We start from the raw sequence: 22,675 nt of genomic DNA, 5'->3' as shown, positions 1-22,675 counted from the left end.
TCTGTCCTGAGGGAGGTACGCAAGCTGGGAAGGTGAAAGTGGCTAGGGTGCTGATCTTTGGAACAATTGCTGCTTGGTGGTTGGCTCAATAATGGGCCAAAGCACAATTTCCCCACTGGTCAGGGTCGTGTAGACAAGTTCTTCAGTCTTACAGACATATGTTTTCTCTGACCCCAAGTCAGACCCCTGGTGCACTCATGAAGTGGACACTGGGGACAGTCTGCCTGTCAAGAATAAAATTTACAGGCAACCTGACCATGTCAGGGACTGCATAAGGACAGAAGTCCAAAATATGTTGGAAGTAGGAGTGATTGAGCCCTCAGATAGCCCTTGGGCTAGCCCAGTAGTCCTTGTACCAAAACCTCACACCCAGGATGGTAAAAGAGAGATGAGGTTCTGTGTTGACTACAGGGGACTCAATGCAGTCACTAAGACTGATGCTAACCCAATTCCCAGAGCAGATGAGCTCATAGATAGATTGACCTCAGCCAAGTATCTGAGCACATTTGATCTGACCTATCTATAACGAGAGGACAGCATATGCCAGGCCAACTTCTCACATTGGTGTGCATCGGTGGGATTCAAGCTTGCCATTGTTTTACCAGATAACAAATTTAATTTCTACAGTGAAAGCCACTTGGTACTAAAGGTACATATAAATTCAAGCTTAGAATATAATAAGTTCTACTGAACTTAGGAGTTGTGTGTAGAGGGTTTAGCACACCTTGACTACATCTCAAGAAAGGGTTCAGTAGGCCACACCTAGTGTAGGTAGATACACCAGTACCACTACACTAGACATGTCTTTAAGGGTCCCAGTCGACAAATATGATAGTCTCTCCTTTGCTGAGCTTAGGGAGATGTGCAGACAAACAAAGGTGCCAACACTCAACGTCTCAGGGAAATCCTGCTCATAGCAGACTTTAAGCACGTGCAGTGGAAATAGCTGCTATCGGGATCTCCATTATAGCCTATGGAGAATGTCGCGGTTTGATTTTTAAAGATTAAAGACACTTCTAGCAGGTGTTAATTCTATGCAGAATAGCAAACAGTGTCCTGAGGTTTAAAGAAGTAGATCTGTGAGGGACAAATCCCGACTGAGCGGGTGAAAAAATAATCTCCATCAATTGCAACAAACGGAGGGCAATCATTTTGGCCAGAATTTTGTAATCCAGATTGAGTAGCGATAAAGGTCGATATGAGCTGCACAGTGTCGGGTTCCTATCAGGTTTAGGAAACAAAATGATGACCGCTTCCCGAAGTGTAGGAGGTAATATTTTCCTCTCAAGGGCTTCTGCATAAATCTCAAGCAGTCGAGGTGCAAGTAGATCCTTGTAGGATTTATAAAAATCCCCAGTGAAGCCATCAAGGCCCGGCGCAGTGGAGCCCCTGAGGGCCTCAATTGCGTCAATAATCTCCTCTTCAGAAAAGGTCTCAGACAGGAATTCCTGCATGTGTTTTTCTAAATATACCACTGCGATCTCGGACAGATAATCTTCCTGAGCCTTGGAGTCTCTCACGGCCCTAGAAGTGTACAGTGTGGTGTAAAATTCCCCAAAACAATCCAGGATCTCAACAGAGTCAGTGAGCATGTGACCGTTGGGGGATCGCAAAGTCATGAAATATGCTTTGCTATATGGGGGCCTAAGCATCTGCATCAGTGTGTGGTCGGGTCTCTCACACTTCCCATATCAGCAAGCTATTTGGTATTTGCCAAGAAAAAGAATCTCATGGTCAGTGGAGTCTCTGTATTGAGTGAGGAGGGCAAGCCGACTCTTCGGTGTGTCTGGACCGGGGCAAAGGAGGGAATAACAGTCCAATGCGGCAAGTTCTTGCTCTAAGCGAGTGAGAGTCACTCGAAGGTCTTTGAGCACTCCAGCGTGTTTGCAGATGCAGACACCCTGAATGCAGGCTTTATAAGACTCTCACAATACCGCTCAAGTGTCCACTGAGCCCGTGTTTATGCTAAAACAGTCTACAATGGCCTACCGCAACTCAGAGTAAAATAAGTCATCATTGAGGGCCCGACCCGGAAAACGCCATTGCCGCTCATATCCGTCTGGTCTTGGGACCATGAGATGGAGGAGTATGGGGGAATGGTCAGAGGGTGTTCTAGGGAGAGTTATTACAGAATGATACCAGGTACAAATGTTCTGAGATAGGAACCAGTAGTCGATCCGCGTCCATGTATTATGTTGGCCCGAGCAATGCGAGTAGGTTATCGTGGAGTGATTGCGCTGGCGCCATATGTCAACAAGGGAATTTTTTTGTAGAGGTCCAGGAGGGCCCGATGTGATCGTGGTTTGGTGCCAGGGAAAGTGGAGGTGCTATCCAATGCAGGATTTAAGAGTATGTTGAAATCTCCCCAACAACTAGACTAACTGATGGTGCTTTGCGTGTTGGGCATGAAAGGAGTGGAGAAATTCGGGACAGTCAATGTTCGGGGCATAAACACAGATTAGTGCCATAGTGTGGCCCATCAGTTTCCCAGTTACTATCGTGTAACGACCATCACTGTTGCCAATCCATGCATGTAAGTGGAATGGCACCCGTTTATGGATCAGAATGGTGGCACCACTAGCGTAGTTGCTAAAATTGAAGAAGTTTCTGTGCCGCCCCCAACCCAGGGCAAATTGAGTGGAATCAGAGTTGGGTAAATGCAACTCCTGTAAAAATGCGATATCTACATTGTGCCGTTGGAGATAATGATTAACATGTTTTCGTTTCCGGGTGTTGTTAAGACCCCAAGGGGCATATTAACAAGGGCGTTATCTCTGCTTTTTTGGCTTTAAAAGCCAAAGAAGTGGAGATAAAAATATCGCCCTATCAACAACAGGGTGCTAACATACAAAATCGCATGTTAGCACCCTTTTTCACTACGCTTCCCTTTGCATCTCTAATGAGATGCAAAGTGGGCGTGCCAGAGCAAAATAATAGGAGAAATGTCGCTAAGCGACATTTCTCCTATTATCAAGCTTCACACTAACCCTGTTAGAGACAAAAAAAGCAGCGCTAACCACGGTTAACGCTGCTCTTTTATGTCTGCTAATTTTCAGACTTAGCCATGTAATCCAATGGGAGGTGGATTATATGGCTAAGTCCACTATGGGCTATCAACAAGGATATCCCTATCCTTGTAGTTTTATCGCTGCATTACCAGCGATAACCTCCCAAAATGCCGCTATCGCTGGATTTTTTATCGCCTAGGCGGTTAGCGTTGTTAGTAACGCGATAACCAGGCGATATTATCCAGCGATAGCGGGCGTTAAAAAAATTAACGCTAAGCGCCCTTAGCGTTAATTTTCCCTGTTCCTTGTTAATATGCCCCCTAATGTTCCAAGAAAGTAGGGACAAACCAGAGGGGCTGCTTACATTACATAACTTGGCCATCTAATGTGCTTGGTTAATTTGTTGAAGTCAATAAGCCATAACGAAAAAGCAAATAGTACAGTGAGCAGAGCAGTGATTAAACAAGAACATTTTTGTATGAAGCCTAACCTACCCCCCACCCCACACCCAGCCTCACTTCCCGTATAGTGAGGACAAAACCCCACAAGACAACAAAATGTACCATCATGGAAACATCCAAGTTGGAACAAGATATAAACAGAATGATGCACCTGCTTCGAGAGAAACATGCCAATGGCGTACACCGTGAGGGGCAGCAACGCCACGTCAGATGCCCAGCTGTTGAATATAATACCTGTCTACATATTAAATTATCCCAAGAAATCACACTACACCAATATGCATTAGTGCATAATCCTTGACCATTAGCCAGTGTCGTTGTTATAAAACAGTTCAATGCTTGCTTTGGAGCCGCTGCATGGGGGGAGGGCCCCGCACCGCCTGCCCATATCTGGCTATTGTTCTGTTTATACGAATGGCAGAACTCCTGTACTTCTGTAGGTGTGTTGAAAATGCGAACCCGGCCGTTGATGTCCACCCGGAACCGTGCAGGCTAAAGCATGCCCTATTTTAGGGCCAAGTTTCGAAGGGCGGCCTTGGCCCCATTGTATTTACGGCAGGCTTACTGCACCATTATTGTGAAATCAGGGTAGAGCGCCAGTTTTTAACCCTGCCATGAAGTGTCACCACGCTCCTTTGCAAGGCGTAGGGCAGTGTCATGGTCACGGTAGTTCATGATCCGGGCAATAATGGGCCTACGGGGACAGCCCGGGTTGGGTCTGGGGCCCAATGTACGGTGTGCCCGCTCCACTACAAAGCCAGGGGTGAATGACACCCTACCAAACATGTCGATGAGGACGGACTCAACAAAGAGGTCGATGCGCCCAGTGTTCCCTGATTCACAAACCCCTAAAATGCGTATATTATTACGCCGGCTGCGTGCTTCAAGGTCCTCGTTTTTAATGGCCACATCCTTGAGAATGCGATCAACGCGTTCTAACCTATTAGGGGATTGTGCCTTGCCATCTTCGATGTCGGAGATCCTGGCCTCCGAGACATCTAAACGTCTGCCATGAACCTGGATCTTGGCCCCCAGGCTCTCGACCCTTTTATCTAGGGTGTCAAATCACCCGTCCAGAGCTCTAAAGCCCGCCCTCATTTCCTGTAATAGCGATGCTGACTGGGCTGTCGGGTCCCCGCTGTGTACAGAATCCTGACCACCTTCTGCCATTTCTGGGCACCCGTCTTGCGTCTTCCGAGCTACCTTTTCAAATGGTAGGGTCTTTTGTTTAGGGTCTCTGCGGCCCATGCCCATGCGTGGGGCGGTCAGGGAACTAGAATGTGGATGGTAGGGAACGCCCTACACAACTCTGAATAATGAAGCACCCCGGCCAGCATATAAACAGTGATTCACAGAGTGGTTGTGTAAATACCCAGGCAGGCCCTGCGAAAAGGCTACAATCCACCCGCAGGGGAGCCAACAGGAAGGTGATGTCTGGCAAAGATGAGCCGGTACGTGGTGGAGGCAGTGCCGCAAAGCAAACAAGGATTAACAAAAAAAAAACAGATCTCAGAGTCCATCAGGCACCGCCGGCAATTTTAAGCCCAGAATCGGTGCGGGAAACACCGCCATGCACTGGATTAGGCTGTCCCAGTTAAGAAAACCACTGAGGCCCCAGAATGTTAAAACCGCTGTGCGCCGGAGGCCACGGCACGTATGAACTATGGAACCAGGCTGACCGGGACAGGCCCAATCTTGCGGTACTGTTGTGAGCTGGAGCGGCGTTCCTCCACCCCAAGAGTTTCACCTGGATATTGGATAAGCCCGTTATGCAGCTCATGGGGGCATGGGGGGAGAGCCACTGTAAATGCATACCCCCCAAATCAAGCTTACTGGGGGTGCATGCCCGCAAGCAGATAGCGCCACTCATGTGCTGGCGGGCTGACTCAGCAAAAGCGATCCGACTGTAAGAGGGGGGCAACTGTCTAGTCCAGGGGAGCACTTCAACGTTGTGCAGCTGTGCAGAATAAAGCCACTTGGCGGATGCGGGTAGGACGGTCTCATGGGCAGTTCTGGGCCCTACTTTTCCCGGCAATATGCCTCGCTGGGCCTGCTGGGTTTCGTGATGTAATGGGCCAGCTGGAGTACTGGAACACAGCACGGGGCAGCGGGGTGTGGGACGCGGCTATATCTTCAGCTCACCTCCCCACTAACGCCCCTGCGGTGACTGGGTGGTCGCCTCCTAGGCCCGCCTGCGGGCCCTCTCCCGGCAGGTCCTCCGAGATATGCAGGTGCGTGTGGCACAGCACCCTGCCGAGGCAGACTAGGCTGCTGCGTAACTGGGGACGATTACAACCGGGGGGAGGGAGGGCGCAAAGAAATGTCCGCACCCGGCTCTCTTACCGCAAACTTCACCGTGTGTACCAGGAAGCTGGTGGTCACGGTCTCTGGGACACTCTCAGGCAGGCCGCTGGGATGATAGGGCTGATCGCAGCCCAGGCGAGTCAAGTCCCTCAAATCTCCAGCAGCTGAAAAAACTGCGTCAGTAGCTTCTTGCGCCCCAACAAAAGCATCGCCGTGGGCACAGTTCGGTCCGCTGTCGGATGGTGCAGTGAAATCACGGTTCAAAGCAGAATAATATGGGGATAGTGTGGATTATCTGGCGGTGTCCGACGGAGCTTTAGTGCCGCGTTGCCATCTTGGTCAGTGGCCTGGCCACACCCCCCTACTTGTTGTAATGCTTCATGTCCATAATACCTTTTCTTTCACCTATTTACTGATTACTTATCAAGCTGTAATAAATCCACTTACCCGTAGTTACTGACCCCCTTGTCTATATTGTGGGGCCAAATGGACATCAGAAATGTTAAAATGCAAATTGTTACTAACTCCCTTACTCTAGGCAACCACACCACAAAGGTACATTGGATGAAAACCGACCTCCACTTCCAAATGTGCCCCTGCAATATGGCTCTGTGGAAGAAACAGGATCTACAAGACGAGCAGAAGAACTTTGAAATTACTGAATCCGGCCCAAGGTTACAGGATACTGGTTGGTCTAATTGACAAAACACACGTACAAAATCCTTGGGTCTATTTCGTGCAGAATATTAGTGAATATAGGATTGTAATGAAGCACAAACTATAACACACAGACCTAGCTGTGGGAAATTCCCTTTTCAGGAAGAAATCCCTCACTCGCCAAAGGTGACATGCTTCATCATATGGGATTCTCCTCTCAAAGGAAAAGCCTAGTTGGTGTAATTGACACCTTGTCAGTTTCTTGGCAGGTTTTGCATCTTGACCATAATTTTATATGCAATATCAAAGCTCTGATGTCTGCGGCAGGTGAGGTTAGACTCCCTCCTCAAAAAACATAATAAAAGAGTTGAAGTAAAGCATCCTCCTACCTGTGGATACTTGTAGAGTGCCAGGAGTTGGGCCATGGAGTAGGTCGTTGATGAGAATGTGTCTCCGATGAAACCCACCAGGGCACCTTCGCTCCCACACCTGTAGTTTGGAACTGGCTCGCTTTGCTGGGACATGATGCTCAGCGTGCTCTGGAGAGCTTTCATCTCACTAGCACAGGAGTCAAATAAATGGTACCCCAGCGTGAGGTTTGGTAAGAGAGTCGGGTTTCTGTTAATCTCCTCAACGGCGTAGATGAAGACCAGGCCATTCACAACGGTCTGCAAGGTAGCCCTAAAGAGTGGATAACATAGAATAAAATTATTGATTTTTCACAATAAATCTAAATAAAATTACGGCTTTAGCAAATAAGGATAGGAACAATAAAAAAGGCTCTATATAGGAGAGGTATTTGTTTGCATGTCATAAAATGTCTTCTATCAAGACTAGTGCAGCTTCCCTTTTCATGTTCTGTCTAGTTCTGGGATAGGATGAGCAAAATGCATCAGTGTCTGTCTAGATGTGGACAATCTGGAAAAAAGGCCCACTCTAGCATAACTTCAGATGACAGGAAAAGTCATGGAAGGAATCTCTCCGCAAGCCATGGACTGCTGCAATAGAAGGGAATAGTCCCAGCTCATCTATCCAATCACAGGCAGACTATATACAAGGGCCAGCAGCCAATCAGAACAGTCTTAACACAGAAGCCACCCTGACTGAATCAGCAAACCAAACTCTCTAAAACATTCAGAGCTCATCTTTACTTTCCAACGCCTCCGATTGGCTTTTTGGCAACCAATCTGAATAGCGGTTGGCAGTAGTTACACTCCCTAGCACCGTTAGTTTTCCATTCCCAGGAAGGAAATTAACCACTTTTATTTATCCATCTGAGGATTGAACTCTGTGCTGTCAGCTGGTAAGCTCTCACCACACAGTGAATGTATGCTCGCCACCTACAGGTTAAATACTGCGGCCTATATTTATAATTTGTTCAAACAGCGCAACGCAGCAAAACACCTTGCTGTGCTGTGCTGTGCTGCATGCAAGAGAAGGGGCAGGAAAGCACTGTATTTAAAATTATACTGGACATTCCTTTCCTTTCCTAGTGCTGGCAAACCTTTGAATGCCTAGCACCAGCGCAGGCCCCCTTGTGTCATGGTGCAGGGGTGTCTGCGTTGTAGGCAGGATTGTTTTATAGTATGAAGGGACAGATTCATGCACAGACAGTCCTGAGAAGTGTCGCTCTCTTTCTATTTGTTGCAAACAAACTAATGGGCTATTAGTAATGCGGAATGCGACGATGCCTCTCAGAATCACGCAAAGTTTACACATTTCCAGTATCAGTGTGGTGCTACAAGCAAAGGGAAAGCCCTCAACCCTTCAAAAGGGCCAAAAAAAACCCACAATATGTACTTGATGTGCCTGTGCACACACTTGCTTGAGTGAGGACAAATAGTTTAAATCCAAGTTTAAATCAAGTTTAAATCCACATTAGAATGCTGTAATGTTCATTACAGTCCAACTTCCAAAACACAATAATACATTTAGAACACTCCAGATGATTTGTGTTCATAAGCTTATTGTAGGTCACTATGCCCAGCCGACACGTATTTCGTCAAGGTCAACACCCAAGACTTCTTAAGGGCTGGAAAAATACACAATAAACGATTTCAACATCAGACAATAAAATCCATGTGACAATTGGTGATGACTATACATCCAAGTGCATCACCCTTAGTGACAGCCCAGAAAAAAGTTTTTGTTTATACATCATAGAAACCAAAAAATGTGTGACAAACGATTGACCTGACCCGAGCAGAGAAAGTCCCCAGTGCTAGGTAGAGTTTCAACGTGATAGTTCACTATGAATACAAGAAAGTTGCCATTAAGAGAGTCAAAAGAATACATAAATTCCCCTCAATGTGCACATTCTGAACAAATATTCTGTTAAATTCTATAGTCATACACAACAATTAATTAGAATGAACATCACTTCATCTCTCACCATCTCTCACCATAAGAGCAAATTCATTGTTCTCATTATAATTAAACAGAGACTGTACTCATTAGAGATGAATAAAATCTAAGTTACAGATTTTAAAAACGTCTGGGAGACAAAGAAGTGAAAATATAGACGCAAAAAAGTATCAAGAAATATAGAAACGTGCGAAGCCCAAAACTTAATGTGAGAAAATAGACTTGAGCAAGTTCAATTATTGATACAGACGGACTAAGGTTTTTCGTTCAAATTAAAAGGTAAAAACTTGGTGGTTGTGTTAAAATAGTTGCAAGGCACTTTCCCATTTTTCAATGTTTGCAAAGTCCAGCCAAATTGCATCACATACGCAACTGATTTTTACCATGATACAAAACAGATACATCATTCTGCACAATGTCAATAACCGAAGAAACAATATTGTCCAGAGTGTAAGTATGAGAAGACAAAGTATTAATGCTGTTGTCTACCACATCCAAACCTTTACGCAAGTTGTCTTGATCTAGTTGTCACAACCTTAAAGCTGCTTCCAGTTGGGACAGCTTCCAGATTTCATTATATGCCGCATATGCAAAACACTTTAGACAAGGAGACCATGGACCTAAAAGGAAATCTGCCAGATCAATGTCTCTATTTAAACGTGATAGATGCTGTTTCACAGATGATAACGATGACTGTCCCAACCACTGTTGACACAATTTACCCACAGAATATGTAGCTACTGTGTGTGTTTGTGGAAATCGAGGGTCGGGCCTTCTGAGTGTAACCCCCCCTGTTGAATATGAAACACGCAACTGGCAAGCATTATTACCGAGCAGCCAAATTAACCATCTCAAGGGAACAAGAGTGGATGATATGTGGGTCCATTGAGGACCATACCTTGTAAGCCCTCTATAGAATAATTTGTATATCGCTGCCAGCCGTCATAAGCTGCTAATGACGGAAATGAGGGAAAATCTAAATTCTTAGCAGCAGCTAAACCAAAACATGTAGTTTGCTGCACTGTCTGATTCAAGAACAGCAGCCGTGACTCTATCAAACACACACGATGCAATGATTCAGTTCCCCGCACCTGCCAATTTTTGGTACCCCGTATGGATTTCAAATCAATCATGTCTTTCCAATAATCAGTTAGGAAAACTGAAGAATATACCAATTTTTGAGCACTCAATTTATAATAATAGGATCTTGGGTCCGATAGATTACAACCCTAAAAGTAGACACATTTATTTTTCTGTGTCAGCAAACTACCTTGAAATGGGGCAGGACAATGTTCCCATTGTGTATAACGAACCTGATTACAGATGACAGAGAAAGGTAGCGGTGGAAACAGGGCAGCACATCAGTGAAGCAATAGTCTGACAGAGGCTGATTTCTTTCTCTTAAGAGCACAAACTAGGATTGGTGCCACTCGAGGTAAAATAGTACATCCGGCTACCACAAATGTAAGTACATAGAGTTCCCAATGACTCCTATGTTAGTTACAACAACACAATATTTACCTCTGCACGCTAAAAATATATAGCATTTGCATTCAATAATACAGCTGGTCTGTTTGACTTTCTATTCTATCTTTCAGTCCCACTTTATGTATTAGGCGTAGGTTTTAGGAGTGTACGATTCCAGACAAGATCTTGGCCGTTGTCAAGAACTGTCGGGGTGTCCTTCGTTTCACTAAATGAAGGACACCCCGACAGAAAAGGTGGGCATATCACAGCCCCGGATACTTGTCTGACAACGGCCAAGATCTTGTCTGGAATTGTACACTCTTAATACTTACGCCTAATACATAAAGTGGGACTGATAGAGAAATATGTACAGGACCCCTCGTTAATTTCAATTTGTTCCGAAAATGAATGCGACGTACATGAAGTAGGATTGCTATGTACTTGACCAAAATTGGGGAAATACCAGACAAGAAGATACTCTTCCCTAGATACCGTTCTTATTCTTTTGAGGTTGACATACAATACATGTCTTTGATTTTAACCTTGGCTTTGAACGACACACAAGATACGGGTGCCTTCTCTATATTTGGAAACATCCATTAGAGATTTATACTGTCGTACCTTTTTTGGACTTCCTTTAAGCCTTGAAGAAGTTATTTTTGGTAACGAAACACGTGTCGGCTGTATTCCACCAAAGACAACGTAGAGATTACAAGAACAGAGTCTCCGTGAAATTGTGACTGACACTTTTATTGTCTCACACTCTATATTCAGATGTTATTGTAAAATACAAAGTCACCACAATAAGATAATGAAACAATATTAATATATAAAAACATTATTTTTTTTTACAGTCTATACTGACTAAATTGGGTTACTTGCCTGTGAACGGCTAAATAGAAAGTCAAACAGACCAGCTGTATTATTGAATGCAAATGCTATATATTTTTAGAGTGCCGAGGTAAATATTGTGTTGCATTAAAATCCCAGTCGTCGGAATGAAGTCCGGGAGTGATGATGTCACCTAATTAGACACCAAAGACATACGGCATTCGAATCATCTCCGTCTGGCCATATATTTGGTATCGAACTTTATCCCAAACCATGCCATCTACTACTGGCACATGCAAAAACAACAATTGATGGACAGAATGCAGAACAATGTCATACATTCACCCCAGTACAGAGATCTGGGCCTAAATCCATCGTTTTTTTGCTCACCATGCCATTCCAGTTTGAACCCAGCCATATGCAAATCAGTCTTGACCCCGTGCCTCATGGGAACAGTTCAGCCCGAACCGCCAAGCCAGGTCCTCCCTGGACTGGAAACAAGCATCCTAGGCCCAGTTTCGGGGTTTCACCCCTCTTCAGCCAGAATAGCTTGATTCCAGTGGCATGGAGAGCACGGGACTCACGTCTGAGCATACCCTTCCCACTCGGGGTGACAAATGCAAAAAGAACAATTGATGGACAGAATGCAGAACAATGTCATACATTCACCCCAGTACAGAGATCTGGGCCTAAATCCATCGTTTTTTTGCTCACCATGCCATTCCAGTTTGAACCCAGCCATATGCAAATCAGTCTTGACCCTGTGCCTCATGGGAACAGTCCAGCCTGAACTGCCAAGCCAGGTTCTCCCTGGACTTGAAACAAGCATCCTAGGACCAGTTTCGGAGTTTCACCCCTCTTCAGCCAGGATAGCTTGATTCCAGTGGCATGGAGAGCACGGGACTCACGTCTGAGCATACCCGTCCCACTCGGGGTGAAAAATGCAAAACAACAATTGATGGACAGAATGCAGAACAATGTCATACATTCACCCGAGTACAGAGATCTGGGCCTAAATCCATTGTTTTTTTGCTCACCATGCCATTCCAGTTTGAACCCAGCCATATGCAAATCAGTCTTGACCCTGTGCCTCATGGGAACAGTCCAGCCCGAACTGCCAAGCCAGGTCGTCATCAAGCTATCCTGGCTGATGACGGCTGATAGACAGAAACCGGTCCTAGGATGCTTGATTCCGGTCCAGGGAAGACATGGCTTGGCAGTTCGGGCTGGACCGTTCCCATGAGGCACAGGGTTAAGACTGATTTACATATGGCCATGCCTGAACTGGGGTGGCGTAGTGGGCAAAAGAACGATGGATTTAACCCAGATCTCTTGACTGGGGGAGAATGTCTGCATTGTCAGCATTCCGTCCATCGTTTGTTGTAACGCTTTTCGCCCTAAGTGGGATGGGTATGCCCAGACGTGGGTCCTGTGCTCACTACGCCACTGGAGTCAAGCTATCCTGGCTGATGACGGCTGATAGCCAGAAACCGGTCCTAGGATGCTTGATTCCGGTCCAGGGAAGACATGCCTTGGCAGTTCGGGCTGGACTGTTCCCATAAGGCACAGGGTTAAGACTGATTTGCATATGGCCGTGTCTGAACTGGGGTGGCGTAGTGGGCAAAAGAACGATGGATTTAACCCAGATCTCTTGACTGGGGGAGAATGTCTGCATTGTCAGCATTCCGTCCATCGTTTGTTGTAACGCTTTTCGCCCTAAGTGGGATGGGTATGCCCAGACGTGGGTCCTGTGCTCACTACGCCACTGGAGTCAAGCTATCCTGGCTGATGACGGCTGATAGCCAGAAACCGGTCCTAGGATGCTTGATTCCGGTCCAGGGAAGACATGGCTTGGCAGTTCGGGCGGGACTGTTCCCATGAGGCACAGGGTCTAGACTGATTTGCATATGGCCATGTCTGAACTGGGGTGGCGTAGTGGGCAAAAGAACAATGGATTTAACCCAGATCTCTTGACTGGAGGAGAATGTCTGTATTGTCAGCATTCTGTCCATCATTTGTTTGTTGTAACGCTTTTCGCCATAAGTGGGATGGGTATGCCCAGACGTGGGTCCCGTGCTCACTACGCCACTAGAGTCAAGCTATCTTGGCTGATGACGGCTGATAGCCATAAACCAGTCCTAGGATGCTTGATTCTGGTCCAGGGAAGACATGGCTTGGCAGTTCGGGCTGGACTGTTCCCATGAGGCACAGGGTTAAGACTGATTTGCATATGGCCATGTCTGAACTGGGGTGGCGTAGTGGGCAAAAGAACGATGGATTTAACCCAGATCTCTTGACTGGGGGAGAATGTCTGCATTATCAGCATTCCGTCCATCATTTGTTTGTTGTAACGCTTTTCCCCCTAAGTGGGATGGGTATGCCCAGACGTGGGTCCTGTGCTCACTACGCAACTGGAGTCAAGCTATCCTGGCTGATGACAGCTGATAGCCAGAAACTGGTCCTAGGATGCTTGATTCTGGTCCAGGGAAGACATGGCTTGGCAGTTCGGGCTGGACTGTTCCCATGAGGCACAGGGTTAAGACTGATTTGCATATGTCCATGTCTGAACTGGGGTGGCGTAGTGGGCAAAAGAACGATGGATTTAACCCAGATCTCTTCACTGGGGGAGAATGTCTGCATTGTCAGCATTCCGTCCATCATTTGTTTGTTGGTACAAAAGAAACTCAATAAAAATGTAAAAAAAATTAAACCAAAATAACAAAAATCCAAAGTAGGGAATGGGAAATATGGATTTTTAGAGATTAATAGTCAAAATGGTGCTAAGAAGCATACAGAGTTCAATGGGTTCAAAAAGTTTGCGCTGGACAGGGACAAACTCAAGAATCATCCCTCCCGTGATGTAACACTTTTACAGTTACTTCCAGAAGTGTTTCATGATGCAGGAAAGTGGACCATAGCACCAGCCACGGGTTCATAAGCTCTGATTTGCCTCTTGGGGTCTGGACTACAACTCCCACAATGCAACTGGTCAATCCAAGTAAATCCATGTGAAGCTTGTCAACTGGAGTTGTTCTCGTTGTTGATGTTGCAGGTAGGCCTTACAGCACTTTTCTACCTGTTACTGATCAGGGTAGTGTACTCCCTATTGTTTAAGACAGGCAACGTCCTCTCTTGTGCAGTCCAAGGGTCCTGCAGGGCAGTCCTTCTTCTCCAGATGTCTCCTTTGGGTCTTTTAGGGTCTACAACACCAGCCACAGGCCAAGAAGCTCTGATTTGCCTCTTGGAGGTTTAGGATTACAAGTGCCACCATGCACTTGATCAAATCCTTTAAAGTCTGGGTGAAACTGGTCAGCTGGGCTTGTCTTGGTGGAGCTGATGCAGATGACTTCTTGAAGCTCTTCTCTGCCTGTTGCTTTCAGGGAGTCACTCCTTGATCTTTTGAAGCAAGTCAAAGTCCTCTTTTGTGAAGCCCAGAGTGTGCAGCAGATGTCCTTCTTCTGTTGACATTTCCAGGCAGGGATCTGAGCTGTTTGGCAGCTCTGCCATATTTATCCAAGTTTCTTGATTCTCCGTCTCCTAATACAATGACTGCTGCTCCTGTTTGTCTGTGGGACCAGGAAGTGGGGGTGGGCCTGGTTCTTGTCCTGTCTTTTTTCCTTTGAAGACAATACTGGCTACCCAGCCCCCGTCCTGTTCTGGCCTCTGCAGCTTACAGATCTCATCCCACCACATGTCTACTGAATTTGGGCACATCCAATGAGACAGCAGACAGGGAGGACTCGACTCCGTTTGTATAGATTGAAAAAAGAAATGGGGCGAGCACACACCCCTGTCTTACTTCCTCTTCTATTTTTAAATCACAAGTGCACCCCCCCATCCTTCAATACCTTACAAGAGCAGTGGCATCGACATACAGCTGACGGATGAATCCAATCATCTCCGGGTCAGGCCCATACCCTCCATCATGGACCGCAGCTTAGAATGTGAAACACAGTCAAAGGCTGATGTTAAGTCCATGAAGGCCATGTATAGTTTCCCGCTTTTAGCCTTCGAGTACTTCCCTATAGTTAGGGAGAGGTTTAGGCACTGGTCGACCGTCCCCATACCTCTGTGGAACCCATATTCTGCCTTCGTAATTGTGTTATGCGTTTCTGCCCAATCCTCCAGTCTGGCCAGGAGGACCAGCCCCATTAGTTTGGCATGTAGGAAAGATATAGGGCGGTAATTCTTAGGAGAGCCCCTATCCCCATTTTTATAAATCGGTACAATAACGCTCTGTTTCCATGATGGAGGTGGGCCTACTATCTGAATCCTGTTAAAAAAATGTGCAAGTAAAGGGACCCACTTATCAAAGTTATATTGAAAGAGGTCAATTGGTACTCCGTCTGGCTCCGGGGCCTTACCAGGGGTACAGAATTCTCAAGCCTTTTGGACCTCGGATACAGAGAAGATTAGTACTCCCTGAGGTGAAGATTCAGGTGAACATACTCATGTAGATGAGGGAGTTGGGAGCCCAAAAATTCCTTCACAATGTCTCACCCATGCCACTTCAACTTCACGCACATCTAATACGGGGTCACTAATGTCCTCAAAATAAGGGGCATTCACAATTTCCCAAAAGTCTCTGCTGCTGCCAGAGATAGCTGCTTGCTCAAGGCATTCCCATACCTGTGCCCTAAGATCATTCTCTCTTGCTCTCCTGGCTAATTTGTACTCATTTCGTAGTGAGCGGATCTTAGAATAGTCTCTTGGTAGAGTTTTTAGGAAATTTACGAGGGCTAATTTCACTTTAGTACAGGCTGAGTCAAACCACCCCTTTTTAGCAGTAGCATTTGATGACTTTACACGCGTAAGTGCTATTTTTATTTTCGCCAGAAGGGCGGTAAATCTAGTGACCAGGTCTTCGGGCAATATCTTTTCTCCCAAGCGTGCTACGATGTCTTCCTTTACCAGCACTAAAAGTTCGGGGACCAGATTACATTTTTTTGCCCCTGTCCATTTCAATTGATAGCCATTTTTCCTAGACAGGTTCACGTCCTCTACAACCTGCTTGTGTTCTTTAGGTCTGGATAAAATATTTAGGTAAGTCAATAGCCTGGCGTGATCACTATGGGGTACAAACCGGATACTCATGAGGGACACTTTCCGAAGTAGATGTCCGGACGCTGAAACGAAGTCAATAGTGGACTCTTGGGTGCCCCTTCTGAAAGTGGTCCCTTGCCCTCTCTCATTCATCACATTTGGTATAGACAGATTCCACTGGAATAACACAGACTATTCAGAGTCTCTCCATACCCGTTATTACAAAAAATGTGTGAGGAGATTACCATGAGCGTCTTCTGCTCCACATGCCCTGGTCCCATTCAGCTTACAAAGGTGAATATTGAAATCCCCTCCCATATAAGATTCACATTGCCCCCTTTTTTCCCTTTGTACAATTTTTCCATCGCCAAACACTAAAGCATCTACCACAACCCTCGAGTTCCTCCCAAACACATTATTATAGAAGTTGACAAGAGTGTAGGTTTCCTGTTTCCTAGTGACCAGCTCCACAATCTGGAAATGGGCGTGTAAGGGACCAACTTGTCTGACTTAGAGTGGAATAGTATTTGAAATTGAAGTAAGCAAGCCAGCCGTTGCCCTTCCAGAGGCTGAGGGAATGGCTGGAGAGTGGAAGGTGCGAAACCCCGTAAAAAGGGAGGGTCTTTTTCCCAAGTTTCCTGGAATAATACTATCTCCATGGATTGCCACTCATTTAGCCAATGTGGGTTAATGATTTTGGAGGCTAAACCTGCCACAGTCCATGATACCATGTTCACCCTAGTTCCCTCAGTATTATTCATAGAGAGCAGTAGGGTCTGCCCATGTCCCTGTGTACTAGCTGCTAAAATTTCAGCTACGGGGGCAACCTCAAAGGGTAATGTGCTGGGTGAAGGCATCAGTGGGCTACACTCTACTGGGATCACAGTAGTTGGCCAGGTGAGTAATTGAGGAGGTGACAGGGTTAATCAGTCACAAGCCTCCAGATTCGACAAAGCAGCAAATCTATTGTCTAATCTGATCCCAGGATTTATGATTGGACCCACATTCAGGGCACTAGATGGATTCGAGTTCTGTTCATAAGAACCCTCCCCTTGGAAACACCCTGGCCAGTATAAAAGAACTCCAAGGCTGAGGGTATTATCTGGGTGTTCCTTAAAGTGGGGCTGTAAAGGTTAGCTAAGGAAGTAAGAAGGAAGTACTTGCGTGTGATTTATTGAAATTGATTACCACACAGTCACCGCAAAGTGTTTTTCTTTGTCCCCAACACAAACTACTCTCCTGGCCATAATTAATTCATGAGCCAGCTGCCTCCTCCCCTGCCCAGTCACATCAACATTACACAGTAAGCAATGGAGGCATTTGTCTATGAATTGTCTGGTAGATTCACTCTGGTTTTCATGGCGTGGGGGACATTTGCCAGAACCAAAACCAATGGGGCCGCAGCAGGTGGAAGATGGAGAGTTTGTTGCGAGAGGTGCTATTATGCTCCATTGTGGTTTTCATGGAGCCCGGCCTTTTGTATTTCTCCTCTTGATCGCTTCTGGGGTAATAGCGGCTGGGAGGTTAAGTCCCCTTCATTCGGTCCAGGGAGGCATTGGGTGGCCCGTGTAAGATTAGGCTTGGAGGTAACATTGAAGGGCTGTGTTGCAGCACTAATGGGGCCACCAGATGATTGTAGATGCTATCGGTAGAGAATCATGCATTGCAGGCATTCGGGCAAGTAAAGTCTGATTCTGTGATTCTAACTCCACCAGGCGCCGTGCTATTTGGGACAATCTAGCAAGAATGGGAGCTATTATTTCATTTAGCCTTACTGTAATATTTGACCCGATGGAATCGCTTGCAGTGCCTGAGACAGCAAAGTGCTTAATGGCGTTAGTGTCACTGTACCTTTAAAGTTTGTAGAAAGCACCCTTATTTGAGCCGTTTTAGATTTAGGGGAGCGAGAGTTTTAAAAAATGTTAGGTATTGGGCCGTTAGTAGCCCCCCTGCTCTGGTTCGCATGGCAGGTGGAAGTGGTGAAGAAGAGTCCAATAAGGAGACTTTCTGAAAAGAGAAATCTAAACCCCTTCCTGGAATGCTCTCTGTATTCAAGTTTGGGGGAGAAAAGCTGCTTTGATCTGTTGGAAGGGATGTTAGGGTTACAGGTCCTGGCAACATAATGGCTGGAGGAGTAACTGTCTCGGGGGCTGAGGGCAGGCCCAATATTAGGGAGGTCGGGTCCAAAGAAAGACTTCTTTCGGTCAGCTCTATCTCATGCAAGAGAACGCTTGCCACTCTGACTAGGAAGGAGTTTAGGGTGGCTCCGACCCTCCCTCCAGTCTTCTCTTTTAGTCCCTTTCCTTTTGACATGGTAACAAGCAGGAATAGTAAGAGTTAGATAGTACCTTAGTCTTATGAAGGTGAAAGAGAGTGGGCCCAGCCCAGCATCCTCCGGGCTCTGACAGGAGCGGCCTGTGTACTCCCACGCGCGTCCCGCGCTGTGGGAGCCCTGGCCGCCTTTTAAGCACCTCCGGGCACTCTCCCCTGCTTTGGCCGCGTGCGCGCCGCATGGGCTGCTGGGCGGTGTAGTCTGACCGGGATCAGGCTAGATACCAGGAATCCGAGGTGGAAGGCTTGTGCAACAAAGTAGCAAAGAGGCGAAGAAGTTCAAAGGCTCCATTCTTATGAAATATGTACAGTGTTGTATGTTTTCATGCGGTGGGATTCACCAACATTTTTCGTCTATTAAAAATGTGTCACTCTTCTTTGTTTTTTGTTTTTTTACATTACTGATTTGAAAGGCGGGGAGTGTTTTGATGAGAAAACATAAATACATTCTTAATATGAATTTTGCCAAATGGCTTTCACTAGTTAGCTGATAAGAACATTTACACTTTGTTCCATTGAAATTATAGGCTTACGGCACCACCACATATGACGATATAGTAAGGCACGACCTTTTCCTACTGAGCTGATACATTTTTTGCATTTTTCTATCTAGTATTTTGAATGAAACTTATTTTATTTCAAAATCTGTTTTGTTTCACATGCATTGCTAGTCATGTGTCTACTAAAGAACTGCTGGACATAGGAATGTTGGTAAATTTGGATAATGAAACTGACTGTGACATAGAAGATCTAGCGAGAGAAGAAAGGGGCATATTATCAAGCACGGCGTTACAATTGATGATATGCCGCAGAGAATTCCAATAGAGGCCCATGTTCACACCAGAGCCTGGGCTTCTATGGGAATTCTCAAGGGCAGATGATCGAGCCCATTTTCTGCCTCTAAAGTGGTGATAATTTTAACGCTGTTTCTTGATAATATGCCCCTAAGTATTGAAATTGATCATTGTCTAACTAGTGCGTTCAAACCAAAGTCAACATTTCTTCCACTATTGAAGGGAGATAATGTGATGGATATTTTCATGGATTTGGTAAAGCGAGACTTTGATCCGTGTGCGCCACGAAAACTGATGACAATTCGAATAAAGAAGAACATAAAGCACTGAAAGGTCTGCGTGATGAGCAGTCAATCATCACTGGTGAAGCAGGCGCGGTAGGAATGCGATAGTATTCAATCATTCTGATTATCGTGAAGGACTGGGCTTTTCTAAGGCCCAGCGGTGCCAGGGGACAACACCTGAAACCTTCGTGGGTTACCTGTTCCGGCGTACAAAACACAGAGACACGGGACACTTCCGGCAGCGTCAAAGATCAGCGTTTATTTACTGCAGGGATACAGAAATCGCAAGAAGTACACGACGTGTAGGTTCTGAGAGACTGCTTCGAATTGCAAAAGTGGATCGCTCCTTTTATACACAATTTGGTCATAGCACAACATGGCAGACAAAAATCACGATTTAGTTCCCACAATAAACTTCAAAGAGTCGCTTTCATGTTTCGGAAGCCCGGAACATAATTACAGCAACATTGCCGGTTCCCAACTGTAAAAGCACGTTATCCCCACATTAAAAACATTCCATTCTGACTGTAAACACATTAAGAGAAGGGACATAAACAGATGCAAAGGAAGAACAAGGATGCACAACAGATTGAAAAAGAGTGTAGAGAGTAATAACAGAAACTTGATTGCAGGATCAAAGACCTCGTGTCTAATGCATGCATGACTGAAACAATAGACCTACACGGCAAGATGAGCCTTGAGCGGGGCCATCTGCCTTTGCCGTGTCATTTCCCTTATCATAAAGGACACCCTCAAAGAAACACGTGTCCTTCGTGAAAGCTTGGGAATCCCAGGGTCACAGAGCGGACAAGGTCCGTTCGCTGGCTACTTGAGGGCAAGAAACAAAATGGATGCCGCATCTAAAATGGAACCCGAGGGTTCGGATGGACATACCTGAAAATGAGATGATCCGTACATAGTAGCATAGCGAAAACGCGTACGCCCACTAAACTCGTCATTTGCGGTTCGTAGATACCAAACTCGCCCATATTCGAACACACCCAAAAAGTGTCGTTCCGATTCACACAGAACCTCAATCGTATGGAGTCACTACGCCAATCAAGAGATCACTCTAACTATCAAAAAAGTGACGATCCTGAAATGTGAAAATCTAAAGAATTAATTAAAGAGAAACTCAGGCAACTATTAGAAGTAGATGAGTTCAACTATCGCTGGGTAGACAATGCGATGATCTTGATCATTTCTTTTTTGCCCAAGATACATAAGGGGGCAGGATTCCACCAGAGAGACCCTTAATTTAAGGAAAAGGGAGCCATACGGAACACATTTCTGAGTATGTAGGCACATACCTGGATCCTTTTGTAAAAACGTTATCCTCATATATAAAACATACTAAATACTTTTGAAACAAAGAGGGGCTATTGATGGGGAAGAAGACATGTACATGGTCACGATCGATGTGAACAGTCTATATATGAGCATACAACATACATAAGGGGTGGAAGTACTTAAATACTTCCGTTAAACAAAATCAGCAAGTTACCTACAACACTCAGAAATGATTCTAGATTTAATAGAGTCAGTACTTAATAAAACCTTTTTTCTATATAGAAATGACCTTTAAGGTGCACAGCCAAGGGATCCAGGTGTGCTCCCTCCTACACAAATCTGTTAATGGGCTTGTAAGAGACGGAGCAAGCCTGGAAAATGAAAAATCTTAGCCCGTCTTAGCCCGTCATATGCAGGTAGAGGCTGAGCTGGGCCACGGCCCTTTGCCACGCTGTCGAAGCCCTGAGGTCTCCCTAAAAGTAGACTCTTCTGATTTAATCGCTGTGAACGCTAGTACACAAACTTGGTGAGTCCGTGACCTTGAACAGTCTTTTCTCTATTAATCTTATTTTCCATTGAACATCGAAGCTGTCCTGTGGTATTCCATTTAAAATGGGGAAAAGGAAAACTCTGAGTGGTCCTAAAAAGCCCCATAAAGAGGCAGGGGGGGATCCCGTCAGTCCCTTTTAAACAATTTAACTGGGGCAATGGGGGCGATAGAGCAACAGATCACCTTGGTGGAAGAGGCCATAAACACTGATAGATCTGCCCCGGTTCCGGGTCCTACTGCTGGTAATCAGGATCCTGGAACTCTTGCCCTTTCATCGGACATTATTAAATCCCTGAGGAGTGGTGCAATTATTAACTGTAGCGCCTTGAACCCCTCAGACCACATTTCTGTTAGTGATTTGGACAGCGATTCTCAGCCCCCAACCAAACGACTAAGAAATTCAATTAATCCCCTCCCCAGTTGTCAAGAGGCCGCAGCAACTGTGAATGGATCGATTCCATGCATAGTGCGGAGAAAAACGGCCATTATGGACAAGCCATTGCCGGTTCGGAAACAAGGCCGCAAGGGAAATGCCATTAGCAGCCCCATATCTAATCCCCACAGGGATTTGGCACTTTTAAATAGAAAACTTGATACACTAGATTCCTATTTGAGAGAAGCTTTAACCAATTTATCTAGCAGAGTGGGTGCTCTAGAAGAGCTACTTATGAAATTCCCAGAATCTCGATACCCCTCTAATCCTGTAGCAAATAATGCAGCACTTAGCAGGAGAGATCATATTGATGGTAGCACCAATAACCAGACTCATAGAGGGGGTGACTATTCCAGGTAGCCAACCAAATGCATTGGGGTGAAACCGGGGAAAAGATCATATAAACTCGTCCATTAATCCAACATTACCATCTGTTGATCCTTTAGGTGGTTTCCCTAAGTCCACTCCAACTACCGTAGTTAAGGACTCCCTACATTCCCTGGAGGTAAGAAGCATTGGTTCTAAGTCACCACCATCAACCTTTTTCACTCTGACTCCTTTAACCCCCCCACTTCAGCCCCTACGTATAATCATGTAAATGATCCGTCCACGATAGTCCTGGATTTACCTCCAGCTGTGACCCCGTATACGGTCATTTTAGCTAATGTTCCTGGATTATCGGCCGGGTTAATAGAATCCTGGGACTCACTTAGGAATAAATCATTACTTTGGTTGGGCTCAAAAACTGTCTCTCTAGATAGCCTCTTTTCAAGTCACCACCAGGGGATTGTGTTGCTAGAACGTCTGAAGAACAGGATGGGTTTTTCCGTGAACGTTCTTGAATGGTTCAAGTCCTAC

The 22,675-nt window shown here is 45.7% G+C and overlaps 1 protein-coding gene across 1 annotated transcript in view; it reads right to left on the bottom strand.

Annotated features, from left to right (window-relative positions):
* LOC146813622 (extracellular calcium-sensing receptor-like) overlaps positions 1-8,849 on the bottom strand; it is a 183,349-nt gene extending 174,500 nt beyond the window's left edge. The window contains exons 1-2 of the mRNA XM_085609099.1: positions 8,833-8,849; positions 6,820-7,111 (exon numbers count right to left, since the gene is read on the bottom strand). Coding sequence (XP_085465225.1) covers positions 6,820-7,111; positions 8,833-8,849 — 309 coding nt within the window. The remainder of the gene's footprint in view (positions 1-6,819; positions 7,112-8,832) is intronic.
* Positions 8,850-22,675: the final 13,826 nt, after the last annotated feature.

This window comes from Triturus cristatus, chromosome 6 (genome assembly GCF_964204655.1).
Source record: "Triturus cristatus chromosome 6, aTriCri1.1, whole genome shotgun sequence".
Lineage (NCBI taxonomy): Eukaryota > Metazoa > Chordata > Amphibia > Caudata > Salamandridae > Triturus > Triturus cristatus.
This window is presented reverse-complemented; position numbering and strand designations above follow the sequence as displayed.